A 21,927-nucleotide genomic window follows, 5' to 3' on the forward strand; every position below is an offset into this window, starting at 1 on the left:
CTGCATGAGCCTCTTGTGAGTGGTAAGGCCTGCTCTGTTCTCATTTGTAAAACTTCTGTGTATTATTTCTGATCATAAACAGGTTGTAATTCAGTACATTTAAAGTAGGAAAAAACTTGTGGCACTTCAGTCAAAGTTGTCAGTCCTGTGAAAATGCCATCCACAGCTGGAACTTGAAATTTCTGCTCAATTATTCAATGAGAATAATTTTGGAAGGACCATAATGGGATTAGATTTAAAGACAAAACACAAATGTCACTGAGCTGATTAGCAGCCTGTTCACAGTCATTGGCTTATTGTGCCATAGCCGATAATTATATAATCCAGATTCAGAAGTGGTTAATATGGACTGCCAATTTAATTTGAGGGTTCAAGAGAGGGCTCCTATTTAGCTTTACTACAACCTATTTACAGGTCAGTGTATGTACTATACTCTTATCAAGAAAGGAACTATCCCTTTCTCTAAGGGCCCATCCAGACAGGCCCAAAAAGCAAGACCTGTCTGGGTTTTTACCGGAGGTGTCCAAACGACGCCCCCAGTAAAAACAAATTAATTCAGAATAACCTTGGTGAGTCTTAAACTGATCAGATAATGGTCAGACCATGACAATGGAAGAATAATTTGCTCTTCCACTCTGACCAAACCGTCATCCGCAACAAAGACCAGGTCGAGTGTATGTCCAGCTTGATGAGTGGGACCCGATATCTCTTGAGACAGTCCCATGGTAGTCATGGCAGCCATGACGTCCTGAGCAGTGACATCTCTGGCCCATTCCCTGGTTGGATATCAGCCAGCACACACCAATGTCTTAAATCAAGAAATTGTTTCTTAAGATTTACAGAGATATTCGCAAGAACACCTCAGCAAGCAAGAGTACAAAAGTGGCAAGCGAAAACCTGGAACCTCAATCAGTGGCTGATACTGAATGAGAGACTCCCTTCTGGGCACACAGAAGATTGGGTGACTTGGAAGGAACTGAACAGACTGTGCTTTGGCAACATGAAATGCAAAGCCAACCTTAAGAAATGGGGCGACAAAGTGGAGTCCACGACATGCGAGTGTGGAGAAGAACAAACCACAGACCACTTATAACAATGCAGCCTGAGCCCTGCCACACGCACAATGGAAGACCTTCTTATAGCAACACCAGAGGCACTCGTAAATGGCCAGCTACTGGTCAAAGGACATTTAGTATAATGCCAAGTTTTTAGCTTTGTTTGTGTTTTTAAATACATTACAGCTGTACCCTCGATTTGCTTCTGATATGATAAATAAATAACCCTCCATCTAAAGAGAACATTTTACAACTTGTGTATTGTGAGTCTTCTTTATTGTTATTTATTTAAAACACTCAGTGTCGAGTTCAATTTAGCAAAAGTACCAAAACAGCTCACAATATTCATGAAAAAACAAGCTGAAAACAACATAACATGGAGTTGAGCTACAAAACCTGGGGGAATGATAAAAGCCAGTGGCACTACTAAAAGTATTCACACTAAAATCACTTTAGAAAGCATGCTGGAGAGCCTTCTCTTTACACATACATAAAAATATATGCACAAAGCTCTCAGACTCAAGTTATGTTTCTTCAAATCCCACCTGTGTTCTTATCTCCCCTTTTTATCATTAGGTTGTAAGAATATGTGAACATTTTCTCCCCTCCAGGAAATATATTTTTCATGTGTTTGTCCACGTATAGATGTAGATGTTGTAAGCATTTTAACTTCTAAAACCTATGAACTAAAGCACAGCTAAAGAAACTCACTATTCTTCTTTCTATTTTGTCCATCTATTCCATTGATTTGAACCTTCATCTCCCAATGTCCTGGTACAACACCGAAACCACTACATCACAGGGTTATACATATTGTTAAAGAAAATATATCTGGTTATAAGTATGCAAATTAAGAATAGCTGTAGCAGCTCCAGTATGTTTTTGACAGATTTATTGCCTTTCTTCCTCCACATTTATTTTAAATAGAATATCATAATAAGCATGCCGGAGAAAAGACAAGATTTTCTTTCTTTAAACAATCATAAGCCCATTATTATTATTTTTGTTGTAGCTCCTGAATGGCACCCCCCTCCTCTGTATGGTATTATGTGAGAAGCAAGCCAGGCTGCTTTTTATTGGCATAATCAGCTATTTATCAGAGTAGCACTATGGATCCAACAAAGAGGTGATCTTTGAGAAATTCTCCAGCTAGCTCAAGTCTGAAGCTGACAACTGTGTTTCCAAGCTTATAATGAGAAGAAAAAAATGACCAAGAAGTCTATTAGATAGCTAAGCTTTCAAAAACACATGCATTATTCCCCCTCTCTAGCCTTTTACTGAATGGGCTTTGTACTGAGCGCTCATGATGCTTCTTAATGGCAGAGTAATAATGAAACATTGTAAATAGTATTTCTTGCTGGGAAAGCCATTTCCATAATGAATCATTCATTTCAGTTCAGTCATGGGAATGAATGCAGATTTGTTGGGAAGGCTGTAAAGAATCTTGAGGGCAACCCAGATTAACTCCGTTACAGTACACAGAAATCTTCTTTGGGAAGAAAAAAAAAAAGAAGGGGTTTACCCATTTTCCCATCCCAATATTTTTAATTATGTGAGTACATATGAGTGAGTGTGCGTATGTGTGCTCTATAAATGAATTTGAAAAGGCGTATAGCTCCTCTGTAAGAGGACACCTTAAGTGGACCAGACTAGAAGTTGAAATACCTAATGGCGATATTTCTATGGATAAAGCAGGGCCTCCTCTTCTTTCTTTCTTTCTTTCTTTTTTTTTTTTTTGGAACCTCTGGTGGCACAGCAGATTAAACCACTGAGCTGCTGAACTTGCTGACAGAAAGGTCAGCCGTTCGAATTCAGGGAGTAGGGTAAGCTCCCACTGTTAGCTCCAGCTTCTGCCAACCTAGCAGTTCAGAAACATGTGATCAATAGGTATCACTTTGGCGGGAAGGTAATGGCAGCCACATGACCTTGGAGGCATCTATGGACAACTCTTTGGCTTAGAAATGGAGATGAGCACCAACCCCCAGAGTTGGACACAACTAGACTTAATGTCAGGGGGAAACCTTTTCCTTACTCATTTTTTGCTTTAACTCTCTCCCTCCAGCTGCTTTCAGATATTTCCTCCCAGTCTGGGGGCCCTTCCAGACAGGTCCTATATGCCGGAATCTGATCCCAGGTTTTCTGTTTATCCCAGATTATCTGACAGTGTAATCCAGTTTATAATCCAGTTTAAAGCAGAAAATCTGGGATTAGATCCTGGGATATAGGGTCTGTCTTGAAGGGCCCTGGATTGCTTCTACTGATAAATCCATGCAGGGAAGAAAAAAGAATTTAATAGCTATGCACCACAAGATGAAATAAAATTTTGATTCCTTTCTCAGTATAGCTATTTTAATACTATCTATCTATCTATCTATCTATCTATCTATCTATCTATCATATCTACCTACAATCTACCTACTCCTTGCACTTCATAGCTGAACAGAATGGTTTATTTATTTATTTATTTATTTACAGTATTTATATTCCGCCCTTCTCACCCCGAAGGGGACTCAGGGCATATCACAATGTACACATACATGGCAAACATTCAATGCCATATGAACATAGAGACAGCGACAGAGACACAGAGGCAATTTAACTTTCTCCAGCTTCCAGCTTACTGAGAGTATACTCGATTCTGGCCACAGGGGGAGCAGTTGCTTCATCATCCACTGTGACACTGAGTCTTTCTTGATGGATACTTCCTCATTCCAAACGCAGCTGGATGATTTTTATGGTGTAGTAAAATAGTTAACTTAGCCTCCCCGCATAAGCGGTACCTAAATTCCTACTTTATAGATGCAACTATCTTTCGGGTTGCTTAGGTCAACAATGAGCAGGGATTTTTTTTAATGGTTGGGTGCTCACTCTGACATGGGATGGCTTTGAACTTATGACCTCTTGGTCATAGTGATTTATTGCAGTTGGCTAGTAACCAGCTGTGCCACAGCCCGGCATTTATTAAACTTGTATATATACACAAACACAAATCAAAGTGGAGAATTCCTTAGAATTCTACACCACTAGAATTGCATGAGTGATTACAGACAGCAAAGCATCTCAGTTTCATTCATTCTCCCCATTCTGATCTGGGTTGCCCTGTCCAAGCTTCATGTTGATTTTGCGTATTCTGTCCCCACTAGACCTCTTTGTCCTTCTTTTGTTGGAGGAGGGGAGGAACAAGATCAACATACAGTAACTGTATTCAGCAGCTGTAAAATCTGGGCTATTATCAGTAATTTCAGATATCACATCATTCTCCAGGGCAGTGGTTCTCAACCTGTGGGTCCCCAGATGTTTTGGCCTTCAACTCCCAGGAATCTTAACAGCTGGCTGGGATTTCTGGGAGTTATAAGACAAAACACCTGGGGACCCACAGGCTGAGCATCACTGCTCTAGGGTCATTTAAAAATAGCGTTTTGATCTCAACCAGAAATGACCTATGTAGATATTCGATAGTTGACACTACACTTATTGTTTGTTTCACTGTCCTCCTTTCCCCAGGAGCTCTGCTGAGTTTCCCTTCCCTGCCCAATTACACTCTCCACTCCCAATCATTCCATGGCCAAGGATTCCTCACTGAGCTGTTGGGACAAATCCCCCTGCATTAGGACTCGTCTGTCTCAAAGAAGGTTATACAGGGTGACCCCTGAATCCACAGAACCAAGCTACACACTCCATCATCTGTCCTGTTGGAAATAATAGGATTCATGCTTTCACATACCCATGCAAATTCCAGGAACATTTCACTCAGAGATTGGGTAGGGGTAGATTATTATACTTCTTCAATCCCGGGGTTTACCACAAATCTGTTCCCTTTCCTGGTTTCCTGTGCCCATTATTAATGCAGTCTTGGCAATATGAATGCAAACATATAAAAACTACATTCAGAAAGAGAGGAACTGAAGAGCACTATTATGTCAGAAAATCAGTGTCAAGTTGAACCAGAACTCTTGTACTTTTGTTTCTACAGTTCTGTGTCAAAGGTTTATGTGATGCTTACGCTGCCATATATCACTTTAGTGGCAAAAGCAAAAATGCTAGCAAAGTAAAGGACATACAGTAGAGTCTCACTTATCCAACGTAAACGGGCCGGCAGAACTTTGGATAAGCGAATATGTTGGATAAAAAGGAGAGATTAAGGAAAAGCCTATTAAACATCAAATTAGGTTATGATTTTACAAATTAAACACAAAAACATCATGTTAGAAAACAAAATTGACAGAAAAAGTAGTTCAATACACAGTAATGCTATGTAGTAATTACTGTATTTATGAATTTAGCACCAAAATATCACGATGTATTGAAAACATTGACTACAAAAAAGCGTTGGATAATCCAGAATGTTGGATAAGCGAGTGTTGGATAAGTGAGACTCTACTGTAATTATACTTGATAAAAATGTCATGGGGAAGAGTATTAAAGAATATCTGAGACAAATACCTGTGGATTTTAAAGCTTCAACCAAAATTTAAGTCATCTGACATTTGAGTAAAGTAGTTTGCTGTATCAAGCCAGTGCTTCTGCACCTTCTTAGTGATACAAATATGTGATGGTTGTAAACATAAATTCCTTTGAAAGAGATGTAATAGAATAATACATTGCATGCTTAACAAATACAGCTTTTGTACCCCTTCCCCGGAATACTTATCATATTATACAAGTGCAGAGATGGTGTAAATGTGTTGCGTTTATCGACTACAGTGAAAGACTATGTGAGTTTTACAATTCAATAATATCTTTTCTCCCTGCAAACTGTTTGATTATAAGTAAATTAATTGTATTTATGTGTTGCTTTGTTGTGTGAGAGAGACACAGAGAGAATAACCACAATCATAAAATCTAGGTCAAACTAGTCAAATGGCCATTTCTTCATTGAGCATTTACTCAGCCCTCCTCTTCCCCTATCATTGCATGAATAATACTTGATTGGGATGGGTTACTTGCAAGTGAGAGCTATAGGAATGATGCATCCATGCGGGTGGTGTTAATCATGTGATTTTTTCTTGCCCCGATAAAATTTTACCAAAAAGGGGTGTGTGCTTGTGAATATGCATTAATGCATACTGGCAATCCTGGAGACCATGGGCCACATGAGGCCCCCCAAAGATAATTCATAAAACTTTGGGGTCAAAAACCACTCTGCCCCCATTATAGTTCTTGGAGGCCTCCAGGAGTCATGGTTTACCTTCAATCAGTCACAGCAGCCCTTAGTAAACAAAGTGAAAACCAAGAGTGATTTAGTTTACTTTTCAAGGTGAACAAAAGGAACCCGATGACTGCATAATTTGCATACAACACGGGTTCATGAGGTTGGATCACCAAGAAGCAACTCATAGATTATTTTTCCCCTGACACACTGAATTTGCTGTTGTTGTCACTTATCCAAGCTAAACAGGCTGGCAGAAGCTTGGATAAGCAAATATCTTTTTAATTTTTTTTTATTACATTCAAACAATTAACAAAATTTTAGCGAGGCATGTCTTATTTCAATATACATAATACCAAAAGTAATTAATGCTTAAATGACATTATAAACGATCCTTTGGAATGTAACAAATTTGACAGAAAAAGTAGTTCAATACGCAGTAATGTTGTTGTAATTACTGTATTTATGAATTTAGCACCAAAATATCACAATATATTGAAAATATTGACTACAAAAATGCATTGGATAATCCAGAACCTTGAATAAGTGAGTCTTAGATAAGTGAGACTCTACTGTATGTGCTTTTCAGTCATTTCTGATTTATGTGACCCAAGGCAAGCTTACAATGGGGTTTTATTGGTGGGATTTTGGGGGGGGGGGGGTTGTCTTTGCCTTCCTTTGAAGCCAAGAGCATGAAACAATGAGTTTCTGTGGTTGAGCAGGGATTGAACCATAGTCTCCCAGAACTCTCCTCTAACACTCAAATAATTACATCACACGACCTTTTTATACCAGGGATGTGAGTGATAACATCTTGAATTTAATTTGGAGATAAGCCAGAGCTTTGAGACAAGCAAGCTCTAACAATGTTAGAGTGATAGGCAAGAGCAAGGGCTATTTTACAGTAATTTCTACTTTCAACAAGGTAGAAAACCAGCCATGTCTATTAAGGGTTTTGATGAAGGCTGTGTAAAATTCCCAGAAGACAGCCTAATGTAATGTATCATTTCAGGGACTAGTTGCCATGGCTGAAAATATAGAACAACAGTCTTCATTATTGGAAGGCTCCATATAGAATTCTCAAGTCAACACACCAAATTCCTGAAAGAAAAAAAATAATGATACTAATTTGGCTGCTATAGGACCAGATGACAAATTACAAGGCAGATCACATCAGGAAAAAAGCAAATTTTGCTGTAAAGGCAACAGTGTCCCAGCTCAAATGCTAAGACCCTAGTTTTCAGAGATCAAGAGCATAGTCCTTAGGTTTGCATCTTTGGAAGTAAACATGTTGCAAAACATTGCAACACTCTTAGAGTTTTTCTAGAAATAATGATGAATTGACTAGAGCAAATTGCTTATTTCAGAGGAGAGTTTAGAAGGACACTCCCTCTTTGAACACAGCATTTGTTTTTGAATACAGACTCACGCAGAGTATAATAATTACTTACATCTCAATAAGACAGTCCTAAGCATGTCAACACCTATGTTAGTGCTATTTACATCAATGGTATATTGGTGCCAATAGGACAACAAATTTGCGAAGAGGGTGTGGGTATTATGCTGTGTAAAGTAATTCCAGTGCTGAAAATTGGGTGTGTTTTTCAGAACTTGAAAAGAGCTTCTTAGAAATAGGGTTACATTTAATTAATTCCTTTTTACAAATTGCAAAGTGATGCACTTTTGGTGTAACAATGATTTTTTTAATTACTGCTGTGGTTAGTGGATCCCCACTACTTAGATATGTCTTGTAACAAATACCACCACAAAGGTAAGATGAATAACGAAGAAGGAAATAGATTATAATTTATTTTAACTTCTGATCTCTAGTGAGGAGTAAAACCAATTAACCCACATTAACAGATGTCAGGGAATGCAGCCCTGTGTGCTGAGGCCAATTTTGGTTCAAAACTGGTCTCACTATTCACATGGGCCAGTGCCACCACCTGCACTTAGCTTCACAGGGAAAATGAAATGGCACTTACCTTTGTTATTGTTTGTCACCACAACAGTGACTAAGGAGCTTTGGAATGCTTCTGGCTATTGCCAGGTGCCTTTGCCAATATTAGCAAATGTACCTGAACTACTTGGAGATAAGAAGGAAAGGAAGAAAGCAATCCAGGTTCAGTCTGACAGGACAGTTAGTACTGTGTTCTCACTGCTGCCAATGTTTGGGGGCAAAGAGCCTGGGGTTGCTCCAAAGTAATGCTTCAAGCTTGCCCCAGATTCAGATGTCCATGTAGATGGGCCCTCAGTATGTTTCATTCCATCCCAAAAGTTAATAAAATAATAAGGATCCAGCAATGCTATAAACCACACTCCAAATTTCAAGTTATAGGAAACTCTCTACGGAAATTATTCTTACAGGGCCCATTCTTCTGACAAACAGAAAATAAATAGAAACCTCAAATACCAGACAATAACAGCAAGGCATTGGAGTCAAGAGCTGCCTGCAGCCCTGTAGCCCCTAAGCAATCCCGATACCTTCAGATGGAAGCTAGCATCCCATAGCCAGCAACCAAGAGGTTCAACTGTCAGTCCTGTTGATCTTTGGTACATAGAATGAGAAGGGTAACATCTTCTTTAACTCAGGCGACAACATGTTTTCAGCCAGCTCTACACTGATTTATATAAATTTCCTATTTTCCAGAGACAATGGTCCATCCTGCTTCCTACATGTCCTGTAGTCCACTGTCCGTGAATTGCTCTTAGTATGTCAAAACTGCAGGTGCTAGCTTATAAAGTTTAAATACTTGGGGGGGGGGGGGGATTATTATGCAATGGAAGTGAAGCTCCCAGCAATGTTATTTTAAGAGCAAACTAAGTATTAACTATATAATCCTCTTAGAACCTGAGAGGCCTTTGATATAAAAGTTGCAAGGGGAAAGTGTTAGCATATATCGGATGTTATTAATGCAGTTATAGTCTGGCTTTCTTTTATCTTTTCCTCAATTGCTTTTTCAGTAGAATGTTTGCTTTTCACTCTTTCTTCATTTTTTTCCTTTCCTCACATTATTTATTTATTTATTTACATCATTTTTACCCCACCTTTCTCCCCGGGGGGACTCAAGGCAGCTTACAATAAATAGGCAAAAATTCAATGCCTAAAAACAGTGTACAAAACAACAATTCATATAAAAACAGATTCTATTACAAAATAAAATCACATTATATAAAATTTTAAACATAACCAAGATTAAAATCCATAAATACTGAATAATGTATATTTAAAAATGTTATTCTGAAAACACCTGAACCAATGTGGTGGGTCTGTAGGCTAGCCTCATGTGTTACAGATGCACATTGGCATATTAAGTGCTATACCAGAGAATGGCAATTGTCATTTTAAAAGGCAATTTATACAAATAATTTGTTATAATCCTCCAAAAATTGTTCCCCAAAATTAAATTACAACTTCTTAGGGCACGTCTACATTGTAAAATTAATGCAGTTTGCCACCATTTTAAATGCCATGGTTCAATGCTATGAAACCTTGGGAGTTGTAATTTGGTGGGGCACTAGCGCTATTTGGCAGAGAAGGCTGCAGAAATTGTAACTATGATTTAATAGCATTCAAACATGACAGTTAAACTAGTGTCAAACTGCATTAATTCTATAGATGCACCCCTAGTTACTAAACATTATAAGGGATGCAAAACATACTTTCCTTTCAAGTCCTCTTCAATCTATGGTGAACCTATCCCATAGATTGGATAACATGATTGGGGAAATGACTAGATAACGTAAATCCAAAGTATTATGAAATTGAATAAAGTGGTACCAATCATTAAGAGTGGGTAAATATATTCCAACATTGCAAAAAGCAACTGTCAAGGCAATTTGTGTTGCTCTTTAGAATGTCTATTGCCCACTATTTCAAGTAACACACAACTAAGTCCCTTCCATTCATTTCCCTACACATACTCTCAAAATGATTTGGGAGTTACCAAAGTTAGAAGAAATGCTTTTAAATAAATGCTGTCTCTTTAAAGTGATGTTAATGCACATGGCCACATCAGTCAAATTAAAAGAAGTACTTTGCTTTGAATATGAACATGACTTGAATAGGAAAATTAATGTTTGCTTTGCGTTATGAACATGCAAATCACTATGTAAGTACTGCCTTAATTATAATTGCTATTAATGATGAAATCAAAATTCCAGTGAATTATAATGCATCCTTTAATTAGATTTTTATATACAATTTCTGAAATAATTAAGTCTCCTCCAACTTGGATGTCAGCCAGGTTATATATAATACGTGATACAGGCTTATCATGTAAATGTTTCACAAAAAGTATTGATATAACTTTCTATGTAACAATCTCCATTGGTTTAAAGTACGATACTGATGTTTTCTTTCACTGGTGAATAATTCTCCAGTATGCTAATATGACTGAAGCTGAAATTCCTATGGGGAATTATTTCTGTACTACAATTCATTGGAAGTGAACTTATTCCACTCAGCCATATAGCCCAGAATATCAAGGCAGAAAATCCCACAATATCTGCTTTGAACTGAGTTATCTGAGTCCACACTGCCATATATTCCAGTTCAAAGCAGAAAATGTGGGATTTTATTCAGCTGTGTGGAAGGGGCCTTAGATTCTGCAAAACATTTTCCAATATGCTGAAAAGTACAGATCCAATTTTCCCACAAGATAATCGCTAAACAGCTTTTCAAAATGTTTCAGGCACAGTTTGCCCACCAGTTGAGTGACATTCTAAATGGCTAAAGGGGTAATTCTCATGTGAAAATTGAAACATTCAGTTCAATTCATTTCAACCATAGTCAAAAAAAGTTTAGACCGCTGCAGTTTTAACATACATAAATGCATGTCAATAATTTCTTTTTTAGCAGTTTGATTAGGATCCTGGACAGTGCTATTCTGTTCAGCATGTATTTTGCTATATGTCTCCATGATGTTCCCAAATTTCCAGTGAGGTAGGGTTAGCCTGGATAGATATGGTTAACCCAGTTTATATCTAAATTAAGAAAAATCAGGAGATGTTCCAAAGTTTGTTTGAAAGTCCAGAGCACAGTGTGGCCAGCAGGAACAGATCTCATTTGGCATTGACAAGGGAAACCACCTGTGTTGCAGCTGTTGTGATACCTAAAAAGCCGCAGAGTTCCTTGTGAGTTCCTGGCCATCATGAGTGCCCCATGATCCCTCTTCTCTCTAGTTGTTTCGGCACATCAACTGATGACAGCATGGCATGCCCACAATGGCCAGGAACCCTCATGAAGTTCTGTGGTTGTCTGGGGGAGGTGATGTCAACATGGACATAAAAGTGATAGTCCAGTGGGACCAGTGTGGTTTTGGCCTGGCTGAACTGACTGAACTCTGACTCTGTGAAATCAATAATATTCATGGGACCACCTCTGAGACCAGTCCAATGCAGTTCTAATCTGGACTAGCCACAGATTAAATGTCCAATGTAGAATAGCTTTACTAGATTGGAGACATTTTTTAAAAATGAATTCAAAATTCAAGCCATTGATTAATCTTACTGTAACACACACACACACACACACACACACACACACACACACACACACACATATATATATATATATATATATATATATATATATATATATATAAATATAAACCTGTATCAACTGTCTACCTCAACTCAACAAAACTTAAAATTTATTTCCTTTATTCAGTCTTAAAGTTCCAAAACTTCAGTTTATTCTTCAGCGGGCTTAAATGCAGGAAAGCACACAAGCCTTAGAATGCAACAATTGAATTATTCAATTCATAAATCAACATGAACTTCTCTCTAAGAGGGGAAATTCCATAAAACTCTTTTCTTCCAGAAGGACTTCATTAAATTCCTCTAAATAAAGATACATTAGAGACCAAACACAATTATTATTTAACTAGAAAGTTTATTTTAATGCTAAGTCTCTTTACATTCTTTTATTTATATGCCACAACTTGTTACTAAATTCTGACAGAAAATTGCTATACTACAAGTAGAGGGAATAGCTTGTTATATCCCTATAGACTTATGCTCTGGAAGATGTTTGCTCAGAGCTACCAACCATCTGTTGGATGGAACTGTGCCAATATATGTGTTTTCTATGTATGTGCTACAAATTAGGCTTTTGACACAACCTGGCGAATAATCAAAGAATCCACCAATATAGATATGAAACTCCAGATTTTGAACGATTAAAACATGACACATACAGCAAAAAAGCCAGATCAACTCAAAGCGTAATTTTAATAAAGTGGTGGTGGCTGATTCAGTGCTATTGGACCAAAAATCAAAATGGATAATTAAGTCTGTCTTGTTAAACCTGTATGGGGTTTTCCCTCACTGTACAAACCAATGTATGTTTGTTTAGTGAAGTTAATTGATCACTTCAGGAAAACCTTTTTTTAAAGTAGGCAAGATGGAAAATGTAACCTGCAAGGATCTAACCATTAGATCCAACTGAAGTAGACTCATAGAATGAACAGAAACTTGATTAGTGAACACAAATGTAGGTTCCATTTATTCAAAGTGTCTGTTACACCATTTGAGCCAGCAGTTGCATTTTCTCCATTGTTGTCTTTGACTTCAATTTTGCAACCCATTGGTTGTTCATTTGCCATCTGTAGTCCATGCCATGACAGACATTGGCAGTGGTACAGTGCCAGGTATACTATACCCATCATAACACCTATAATTTATGATCCTAGTACAATGGATCATAAATCGTAATTTTTCTGATTCCCAGAAAACATTGAGAACAGTGCAAAAATATTGTATTGCATCTTCGTGACACTTGTGGAATTTTCTTCTCCTAGAAACACATGTGCAAAGTAATGTGGAACTATGTTGCTTTTCTATGAATGCTGCACACTTTTCCCAGGAAGGGCAAAGTTTTCCTGAAACTCAACAACTTTGAGAATGGAAATTAAATTTTACAATATTAAGACTGACAAATTCAACTGAGTTTCTTTTCCTGCTGAATAACATTTGAGTTGCACCACATTCAAACTAGCAAAGGCTGAAGCAATCACTTCAAACCCTTCATCACGTGTTTGTGTGGGAAAATAAAATACAATTTAGTTTTGCATTTTGTGCACGTTTCCCAAGTACATACAGCAGAATGATTTAATGTGTTATTTTTCTCAGAAAGCTATTATTTCTGCATAGTGGAAAAAATACTGCAATTTTTCAAATTCCTGCACACAGTTTTCAAAACACCAGTTTATGTTCTTTCAGGGACAAAGAAAAGTTCCTACAAAATGCATTATATTTTTGGCATTATATTTTTCTTCTCACGTATGTTTCTTAAGGAGTTGGGAACTAGCGATTAAGGGAAACTAAGGCATTCCCATTCCATTCCTACCTGTGTGCTTTTCCAGTGCTGCAGATTTCAGAATAAAGGAATCTGTTTCTGTAAGACCCCATTTCAGTGCTAAGTTCTAACACAACAAAATATTCAAAATCAAGGAGATATTAATACTTCCACAAGTATATAGCTTGTTATATTCCTATAGGCCAATGTTCTTTTTCCAAACATTTCTTCTACAGTACTATTTATACTTTTTATAAGAGTATACTGCAATTCCAGAAAGAAACATTTTCTAACTTTCTATCTATTTTACTTTTTTTCAGTTTAATTTTGTGGGCAAATTACTTGGTCCAAGAGGAAATTCCTTGAAAAGATTGCAAGAGGAAACAGGTGCAAAAATGTCCATCCTCGGCAAAGGTTCTATGAGAGATAAAGCCAAGGTAATGTACACATCTTTTGATTTTCAGTCATATGAGCCGGAAATTACATTATTGCAGTATGCCACCCTGTGAATTTCATATTGATTCATATACTCTTGGTAAAAATAAATAATGGAGGAAATTATGCAAAAAGGGGAGGCATCACCTTCTGTCACTTAGATTGACTATTTTTTAAACCTTTGTACATTTTCATTATTCCAACTTAAATGCTTATTTCAATAGAATAATGATGCTTGTAAATCAAAGGAGAGAAACAGGCCACCCTACATGTTGTCGGACTTAAAATCATTTGATTGTTCAAGTTGGCTACACATGCTAGGCCAACAACTTCAGGCAGGCCAAGTACTGGTATTCCCTACATTGAGTGTAAATCGTTGTTGATGTTGTTGTTGCTATTGTTGTAATATGTCATCAATTCAAGTCCGGTTTATGGTGGCCCAATTTATTCAGATTTATTCAGAGTGTTACCATTGATTTCTGAGTCCAAGAGAGTGGGACCTCACCAAGGTCACCCATTTGGTTTTCCATGGTAGACTGGGGATTCATCCCCTACTCTCCTGAATGAAACAGATTGATCATCTCTTTCTAAAATGTTTGGGACAATAAGTGTTACGGATTTTGGATTTTTCAGATCTTGTGATATTTGAGATATATAATAGAATCTGCATAATAAAGTATCTTGAAAATGGGAACCAATATTAAACACAAAATTCATTTATGTTTCATATACACATTATACACTGAAAACTGTATAATAATCTTGTATATGAAACAAAGTTTGTGTACATTGAACCATTAGAAAGCAAATGTGTCATTATCATAGCCATCATGGGAAGTAATGGTGACCCTCTATTTTGCTTTGGTCAGGCCTCACCTGGAAACCATGCCCTATGAAGAGCAGCTTAAAAAGCTGGGGATGTTTAGTCTAAAGAAGAGAAAGTTGAGAGGAGACATGATTGGCATGTTTAAATATTTGAAAGGATGTCAAAAGGAAGAGGGAGTAGGCTTGTTTTCTGCTGCCCTGGAGACTAGGGGCCCTTTCAGACAGGCCCTCTATTCCAGGATCTGAGCCCAGATTTTCTGTTTATCCCAGATTATCTGACAGTGCAAACTCATATAATCCAGGACCCTTCTACACAGCTCTATATCCCAGAACATCAAGGCAGAAAATCCTACATTATCTGAGTGTGAACTCAGATAACCCAGTTCAAAGCAGATATTGTGGGATTTTTACCCTGATATTCTGGGATATAGGGCTGTGTGGAAGGGCCCCCAGTTTAAAGCAGAAAACCTGAGATCAGATCTTGGGATATAGGGAATCTCTGGAAGGGCCCTAGGACTCAAAGAAATGAGTTCAAATTACAGGAAAGGAGATTTCACTTAAACATTAGGAAGAATTTTCTGATTGTAAAAGCTGTTCAACAGTAGAACTCTCTGCCTCAGAGTCTGCTGGAAGCTCCTTTTTTGGAGGTATTTAAACAGAAGCTGGATGGCCATCTTTCGGGAGTACTTTGATTGTGCTTTTCCTACATAGCAGGGGGTTGAACTAGATGGACCATGCAGTTTCTTCCATCTCTGTGATTCTATTATTCTAATTTGTATAAAAGCAAGTACAATAAAAGTTAACACCTCTTGTACAGATAAGAAAGCTTTTACACTTAGGGCCCTTCCACACAGCCATATAACCTAGAATATCAAGGCAAATTTTCCCCCAATGTCAGCTTTGAACTGGGTTATCTGAGTCCACACTGTCATATATTCCAGTTCAAAGCAGAAAATGTGGGATTTTATTCAGCTGTGTGGAAGGGCCTTAGATTTGTACCATACTTGCTCCCTATTATCCTAGAAATTATAAATTAGAGAATTTGAAACTGAGGGCCCTTCAACACTGCCCTTTCTCCCAGGATCTGATCCCAGATTATTTGATTTACACCGGAATATATGAGTCCCCGTTCCATGCAGTCATGCCGGCCACATGGCCTTGGAGGTGTCTATGGACAGTGCCGGTTCTTCAGCTTAGAAATGGAAATGAGCACCAACCCCCAGAGTCAGACATGACTGGACTTAACGTCAGGGTAAAAACCTTTACCTATATGAGTCCCCACTTCCAGATAACCTGTGATAAACAGATAATCTGGGATCAGATCCTCGGATAAAAGGGGCAGTGTGGAAGGGCCCTGAGTTAACAGCATATTTACTGAATTAAACTACGATCTGGCTAGCTATTTTCCTGCTTTTTAACACCACCACCATCACCACCCTCCTCCCGGATATTTCTTAATTCTTTAAAACAACAAATGGCCCTTCTACACAGCCATATAACCCACAATATCAGGGCAGAACATTCCACAATATCTGCTTTGAACTGAGTTATCTGAGACCGCACTGCCATATATTCCAGTTCAAAGCAGAAAATGTGGGATTTTATTCAGCTGTGTAGAAGGGTCCAAAGTAGAAAATGAAAGCACGATTTTTTAAAAAAATGGATTCAGCATATTTGTTTATTAATTCAAAACACTTTTCTTTATTGTTATACATGCCAGATTTGGCATTTTAACAGTTGTACTCATGCATTCAGGATTCCTGGTTAGCTCCTATCTTTCTGTCACACTGTCATTCATCTCAGTAGTTAAAAGCATACAGTAGCAGAGAAAACAATCACATTAAAAGAGAGAATTGAATCATTAAGTTGTCATTTCCATCAGTCTATTTAATGCTGCATTGTACTCTATGGCTGCTATTGTAACTAGAAAGCTAAATTTTAAATACTGTATGTATATGATTAAAATAAATGGAACAGTCCTATATAATATATAATATGTGCAAAGCTACAGTTCCTTTGGCCCAGGGTTCCAGAGATGATCAACTCATATCAGATGGAATCACTGAATCAGGACTAGCCCCACTAACAGGGTGAGGAGAGCATCTCAAACTGCAGGTCCTAAAACATGAAAGTGGTTGCAACTCATGATGGATGCATAAAATAATATTTCTCCTTTTTGGTGCATAGAAAATTATTTTTATTTTCCTAACAAACAAACAAACAAACACACGCCAAAAGGAAAATTTGATACAGAATAAGTCCCAAATAGTGAACATTCTTATCAGTCTGTGATTCTTTTTATCAGGTTTGCAAGACACTCTTAAGAAACACTTTTTACCATTTTCCAAATGTTTGTGCACAAACAATCTGCTCTGCACGATATAGCCTAGACTGCTGTCCTCAGATTTAATAGAAATGACCAGTGCTGACGTGAGGGTGGTAGGTGGGCATATGGCATTATGCTTTTCATATTATTGCTGTGTGCTTTTAAGTTATTTCAGACTTATGGTGACCTCAAGATGAACCCATCATGGGGATTTCTAGGCAAATTTGTTTGGAGAGGGTTTACCATTACCTCACTCTGAGACTGAGAAAGTGGGACTTGCCCAAGTTCACCCAATGTATATTCATTGCCAAGAATGGATTCAACCCAGAGTAACAGTTCATTGCTCAACCCACTATACCAAGCTACCTGTATCAATGTGAGATTTTGGCCTAATGTTGTGAGTTCATAAGCTTCCTCTTTCTGACTCATGGCCATGACTCATGGTGGATGATTGGGATTCAATCTACAGCAGTGATTCCCAAAGTGGGTGCTACCGCCCCCTGGTGGGCACTGCAGCAATCCAAGGGAGCGGCAATGGCCACAGTTACATATATCTTTCTGTTTAATTGCTATTGAAATTTTAAAAAAATCCAGGGCGCTGAGTAATATTTTTTCTGGAAAGGGGGCGGTAAGCCAAATAAGTTTGGGAACCACTGGTCTACAGGGTAAGGTGAAGGGGAGCAATTCTCTTTGTCACCCTCTGATCCAGATTCTTCCATTCCCACCATACACATCATCACTTCACGTGAAAAGGAATTTTTGTCATGGAATTCTGACAGAACAATCAGGTTTGGTCTTCTGATTCATTTAAATGAATGGGAGATACAGAAAAGCACTATTCACAAAGTGCTAATTTGTTGTGTATTTGTTCAGTCACTTCCAACTCTTCGTGACCTCATGGACCAGCCCATGCCAGAGCTTCCTGTCAGCCATCACTGCCCCCAGCTCCTTCAAGGTCAAGCCAGTCACTTTAAGGATACCATCCATCCATCTTGCTCTTGGTCGGTCTCTCTTCCTTTTTCCTTCCTTTTTCCCCAGCATCATGATCTTTTCCAAGCTTTCCTGACTTCTCATTAAAGTACTTCATCTTTGCCTCTAATATCCTTCCCTCCAGTGAGCAGTCAGGCATTATTTCCTGGAGTATGGATTGGTTGGATCTTCTTGCGGTCCAAGGCACTCTCAGGATTTTCCTCCAACACCACAATTCAAAAGCGTCTATCTTCCTTCCCTCAACCTTCTTTATGGTCCAGCTCTCGCATCCATAGGTTACTATGGGGAATACCATTGCTTTAACTATGTGGACCTTCATTGCCAGTGTGATGTTTCTGCTCTTCACTATTTTATTGAGGTTGGCCATTGCTCTCCTCCCAAGAAGTAAACATCTTCTGATTTCCTGGCTGCAGTCTGCATCTGCAGTTATCTTCGTGCCTAGAAATATAAAGTCTGTCACTGCCTCCACGTTTTCTCCCACTATTTGCCAGTTATCAATCAGTCTGGTTGCCACAATCTTGGTTTTCTTGATGGTTAACTGCAACCCAGCTTTTGCACTTTCTTCTTTCACCTTGGTGATAAGGCTCCTCAACTCCTCCTCGCTTTCAGCCATCAGAGTGGTATCATCTGCATATCTAAGGTTGCTAATGTTTCTTCCAGCAATTTTAACTCCAGTCTTGGATTCGTCAAGCACCGCACATCACATGATGTGTTCTGCATACAAGTTGAATAGGGAGAGTGAAAGTATGCAGCCCTGCCGTACTCCTTTCCCAATCTTGAACCAGTCTGTTGTCCCATGGTCTGTTCTTACTGTGGCTACTTGGTCTTTATACAGATTTCTCAAGAGACAAACACGGTGATGTGGTATCCCTATACCATCAAGAACTAGCCACAATTTATTATGATCCACATAGTCAAAGGCTTTAGAATAGTCAATAAAGCAGAAATAAATGTTTTTTCTGAAACTCCCTAGCTTCCTCTATTATTCAGCAGATATTGGCAATTCGGTTTCTTGTTCCTCTGCCTTCTCTAAACCCAGCTTATACATCTGGCAGTTCTCACTCCATGTATTGCTGGAGTCTGCCTTGTAGGATCTTGAACATTACCTTCTACTTAAAGTCAAAACTCTAGTTTTCTCAACACAAGCACAAAGGTTTTATTTCAATCCTACATTCCATGTTTATTCCCATTTGAAGCAGCATGGATCTATGGGAAATTACCTGATTCACGATGCTTTCAGGATAACCAAATTCTTTTTTTTCCTCTTCTGACTTTGTATATAAAATGTTCATCTCCACTACCACTCTAAATCACTGAAATTCAGAACTTTTAGTGCCCTAATTGTAGAGTACACTTTCGAGATCAGCCATGTAACTTGTTTGCTTAACGTGATGAATACTGAAGGGAATTATGTCCATCATAAGATAACAGCCAATTTCCATTGAGGTCTGATGACAGGTGGAAATAACAGAGCTTCTATCCTGAGAGCATTAAATACCGGCCTTGCCTCACATGATGCATTTAAAGCTTTTCACAGACAGAACTGGCATAAAACTCTCTTCTCCAAGAGTCACAGTGATAAATGTAAACACTGTCAGGCTAAATGATCAAGTCCAACCTGCCATTCTCCACTCACCCACCTACCCACCCCCATATTACCCCATGCTTGCCATCTTGTGTGCATGTATGTCATTTGTCAACCTCTAATGACTCTATGAATTTCATAAGGTTTTCTTGGCAATTAATACTCAGAGGGTTTTGCTAGTTCCTAGTTTGCTAGATACTACATCTAGTATTCATTAGGCTCAATACATATGGAGGAGAGGGAGAAAAAAAGATCTGGTTTTTGAGGAGGGGAGGGGAGGCTGGGGTTTATGTGTGGGTTGAGAAAGGGGGGAAAACCTTAGGTGAATGATAGAAATATAGACAAGAGTGGAATGTATAGTAGATATTAAAGTAAATAATATATCTACTGTATTATAAATGTATCAAAATTGTACTAACTCATTATATCTATACACATAATAAAAGTGACAAATGTGTATGTGTATATGTGGCAGAGATGTTCACTTACATAGACAACCTCCTGCCTCCATAAACACGTTACAATTCCCACTGAGCAGGAGACACCAATGCCCCCCCCCCTCCATTGATATGCAGGTTATAGTGAATGCCATGAACATGTAGCCAAACCCTGCCAGTGTCCTCCACAAACACCATCCTGCCCCCCACCCAAGTGAAAGCTTTCATGCGGGGACCATTTCATCCTAGATGTTCTGTTTTTCCTCCAGAATGGATATCCCAGAGTTCCTTAATTTGAATGACTCCACCTACTGCCTCTACTTTAATCCTTTCCTACTCTCTCCTATGGCACACAGCAAACAGAGGAACAAGAGGCTTGGGGAAAATTCATCATGATTTACAGGCATTGTACTTGACCTACATACAGAGAGCACTGTTAACCCAACCAACGATGGATCTGGATCAAACTTGCCACGGATGATGGGACTTGAAGTACCTTCACTGATACTGTGGTCCCCACTGACAATGAACTGGGACCAAGCTTGGCACAGAGAAGCCGCATGACCAACTGAACATACTGCAGGGGTTAGTGGGAATGGACCTTGATTTTGGGAGTTGTAGTTCACCTACATCCAGAAAGCACTGAACCTAGCTGACAACAGATCTGGACTAAAGTTGACCCACAGACCCAAGATGCCAACTGTGAATACTGGCAGGGTTTTGGGGTGATTGACCTTGGATCTGGGAATTGTAGTTCACCCTTATCCAGACAGCACTGAACTCAGCCAACGATGGATCTGGACCAAACTTGGCACATAGACCCAAAGATGGTCAACTGCAAATACTGGCAGGGTTTTGGGGTGACTGCCCTGGGAATCTGGGAGTTGTAGTTCACCCTTATCCAGACAGTACGGAACCCAGCCAACAATGGATTTAACTGATATTACCAAACATCCCAAAACAAACAATGCCTTCTTCTAATAATCCAGTCAGCACCGAGTTCCCAAGCTAGTATACTAATAAAATAAAAATCTTTTTTTAAAAGAGAAAGTGAAAAAAGATCTAGCTGTCGGGATGGGAAGGGGAGGCTGGGGTTTGTATGCTCATGTAGAGAATAATGTGAGAGGGAAAAAGAGAAAGTTTAGGCTGTTGAGGTGAGAAGAGACGAGGTCTCTCTCTCTCTCTCTCTCTCTTGCTCTCTCTCATGCCTGTGGCAGTTGCTTTGAGGTGTGTGCAGGTGATAGGGTTGAAGGCATTTGGTGGTACTTAGGATTTATATAAGGTATTTGAGCATCCACATTTTTTTCCTATCCAGGAGAGTCCTGGAACCAATCTTCCATGGATACAAAGGTCCCACTGTATTAAAGCCTTTGTCATCATATTTCATCATATTGCATCATAAGATAATTTCAGGCTGCTCCAAAATAAAGCAGTGAAAGAAGACAACAAAAAACTATAGACAAGTGAAATTTGATTACAAGTAGAATTATATATAGGCAGTAATTTTGAGAAATCTCATGCATAATATACAATGTTTTCCAAAGTAACAATTGCTAGTAATTATATTTCCCAAGTACATCTTTAGTTACTGATTACATGTCACTAAAAACATACTTGTATGTACAAATAAATAACTGTTTTTATACACTCAAGTAAATGATGCTGTTGTCTCTATGAAACTCATCGTTTCTGATGGCCATAGCCCACTATATATAACCTCATTGACTGCATGGAGGAATAATTTATGGGATTTGCAGCAAGAGCATAAGGTTCAAATTGAGGCAGGATGAACCATGTGGCATCTACAGCAAATTGGTCATTACTG

At 38.5% G+C, this 21,927-nt stretch overlaps 1 protein-coding gene across 1 annotated transcript in view; it reads left to right on the forward strand.

The window, feature by feature from the left end:
- The window catches only part of khdrbs2 (KH RNA binding domain containing, signal transduction associated 2), a 505,577-nt gene that overhangs the window by 156,353 nt on the left and 327,297 nt on the right, over positions 1–21,927 (forward strand). The window contains exon 3 of the mRNA XM_062982224.1: positions 13,825–13,941. Coding sequence (XP_062838294.1) covers positions 13,825–13,941 — 117 coding nt within the window. The remainder of the gene's footprint in view (positions 1–13,824; positions 13,942–21,927) is intronic.

This window comes from Anolis carolinensis, chromosome 1 (genome assembly GCF_035594765.1).
Source record: "Anolis carolinensis isolate JA03-04 chromosome 1, rAnoCar3.1.pri, whole genome shotgun sequence".
In the NCBI taxonomy this organism is placed as follows: domain Eukaryota; kingdom Metazoa; phylum Chordata; class Lepidosauria; order Squamata; family Dactyloidae; genus Anolis; species Anolis carolinensis.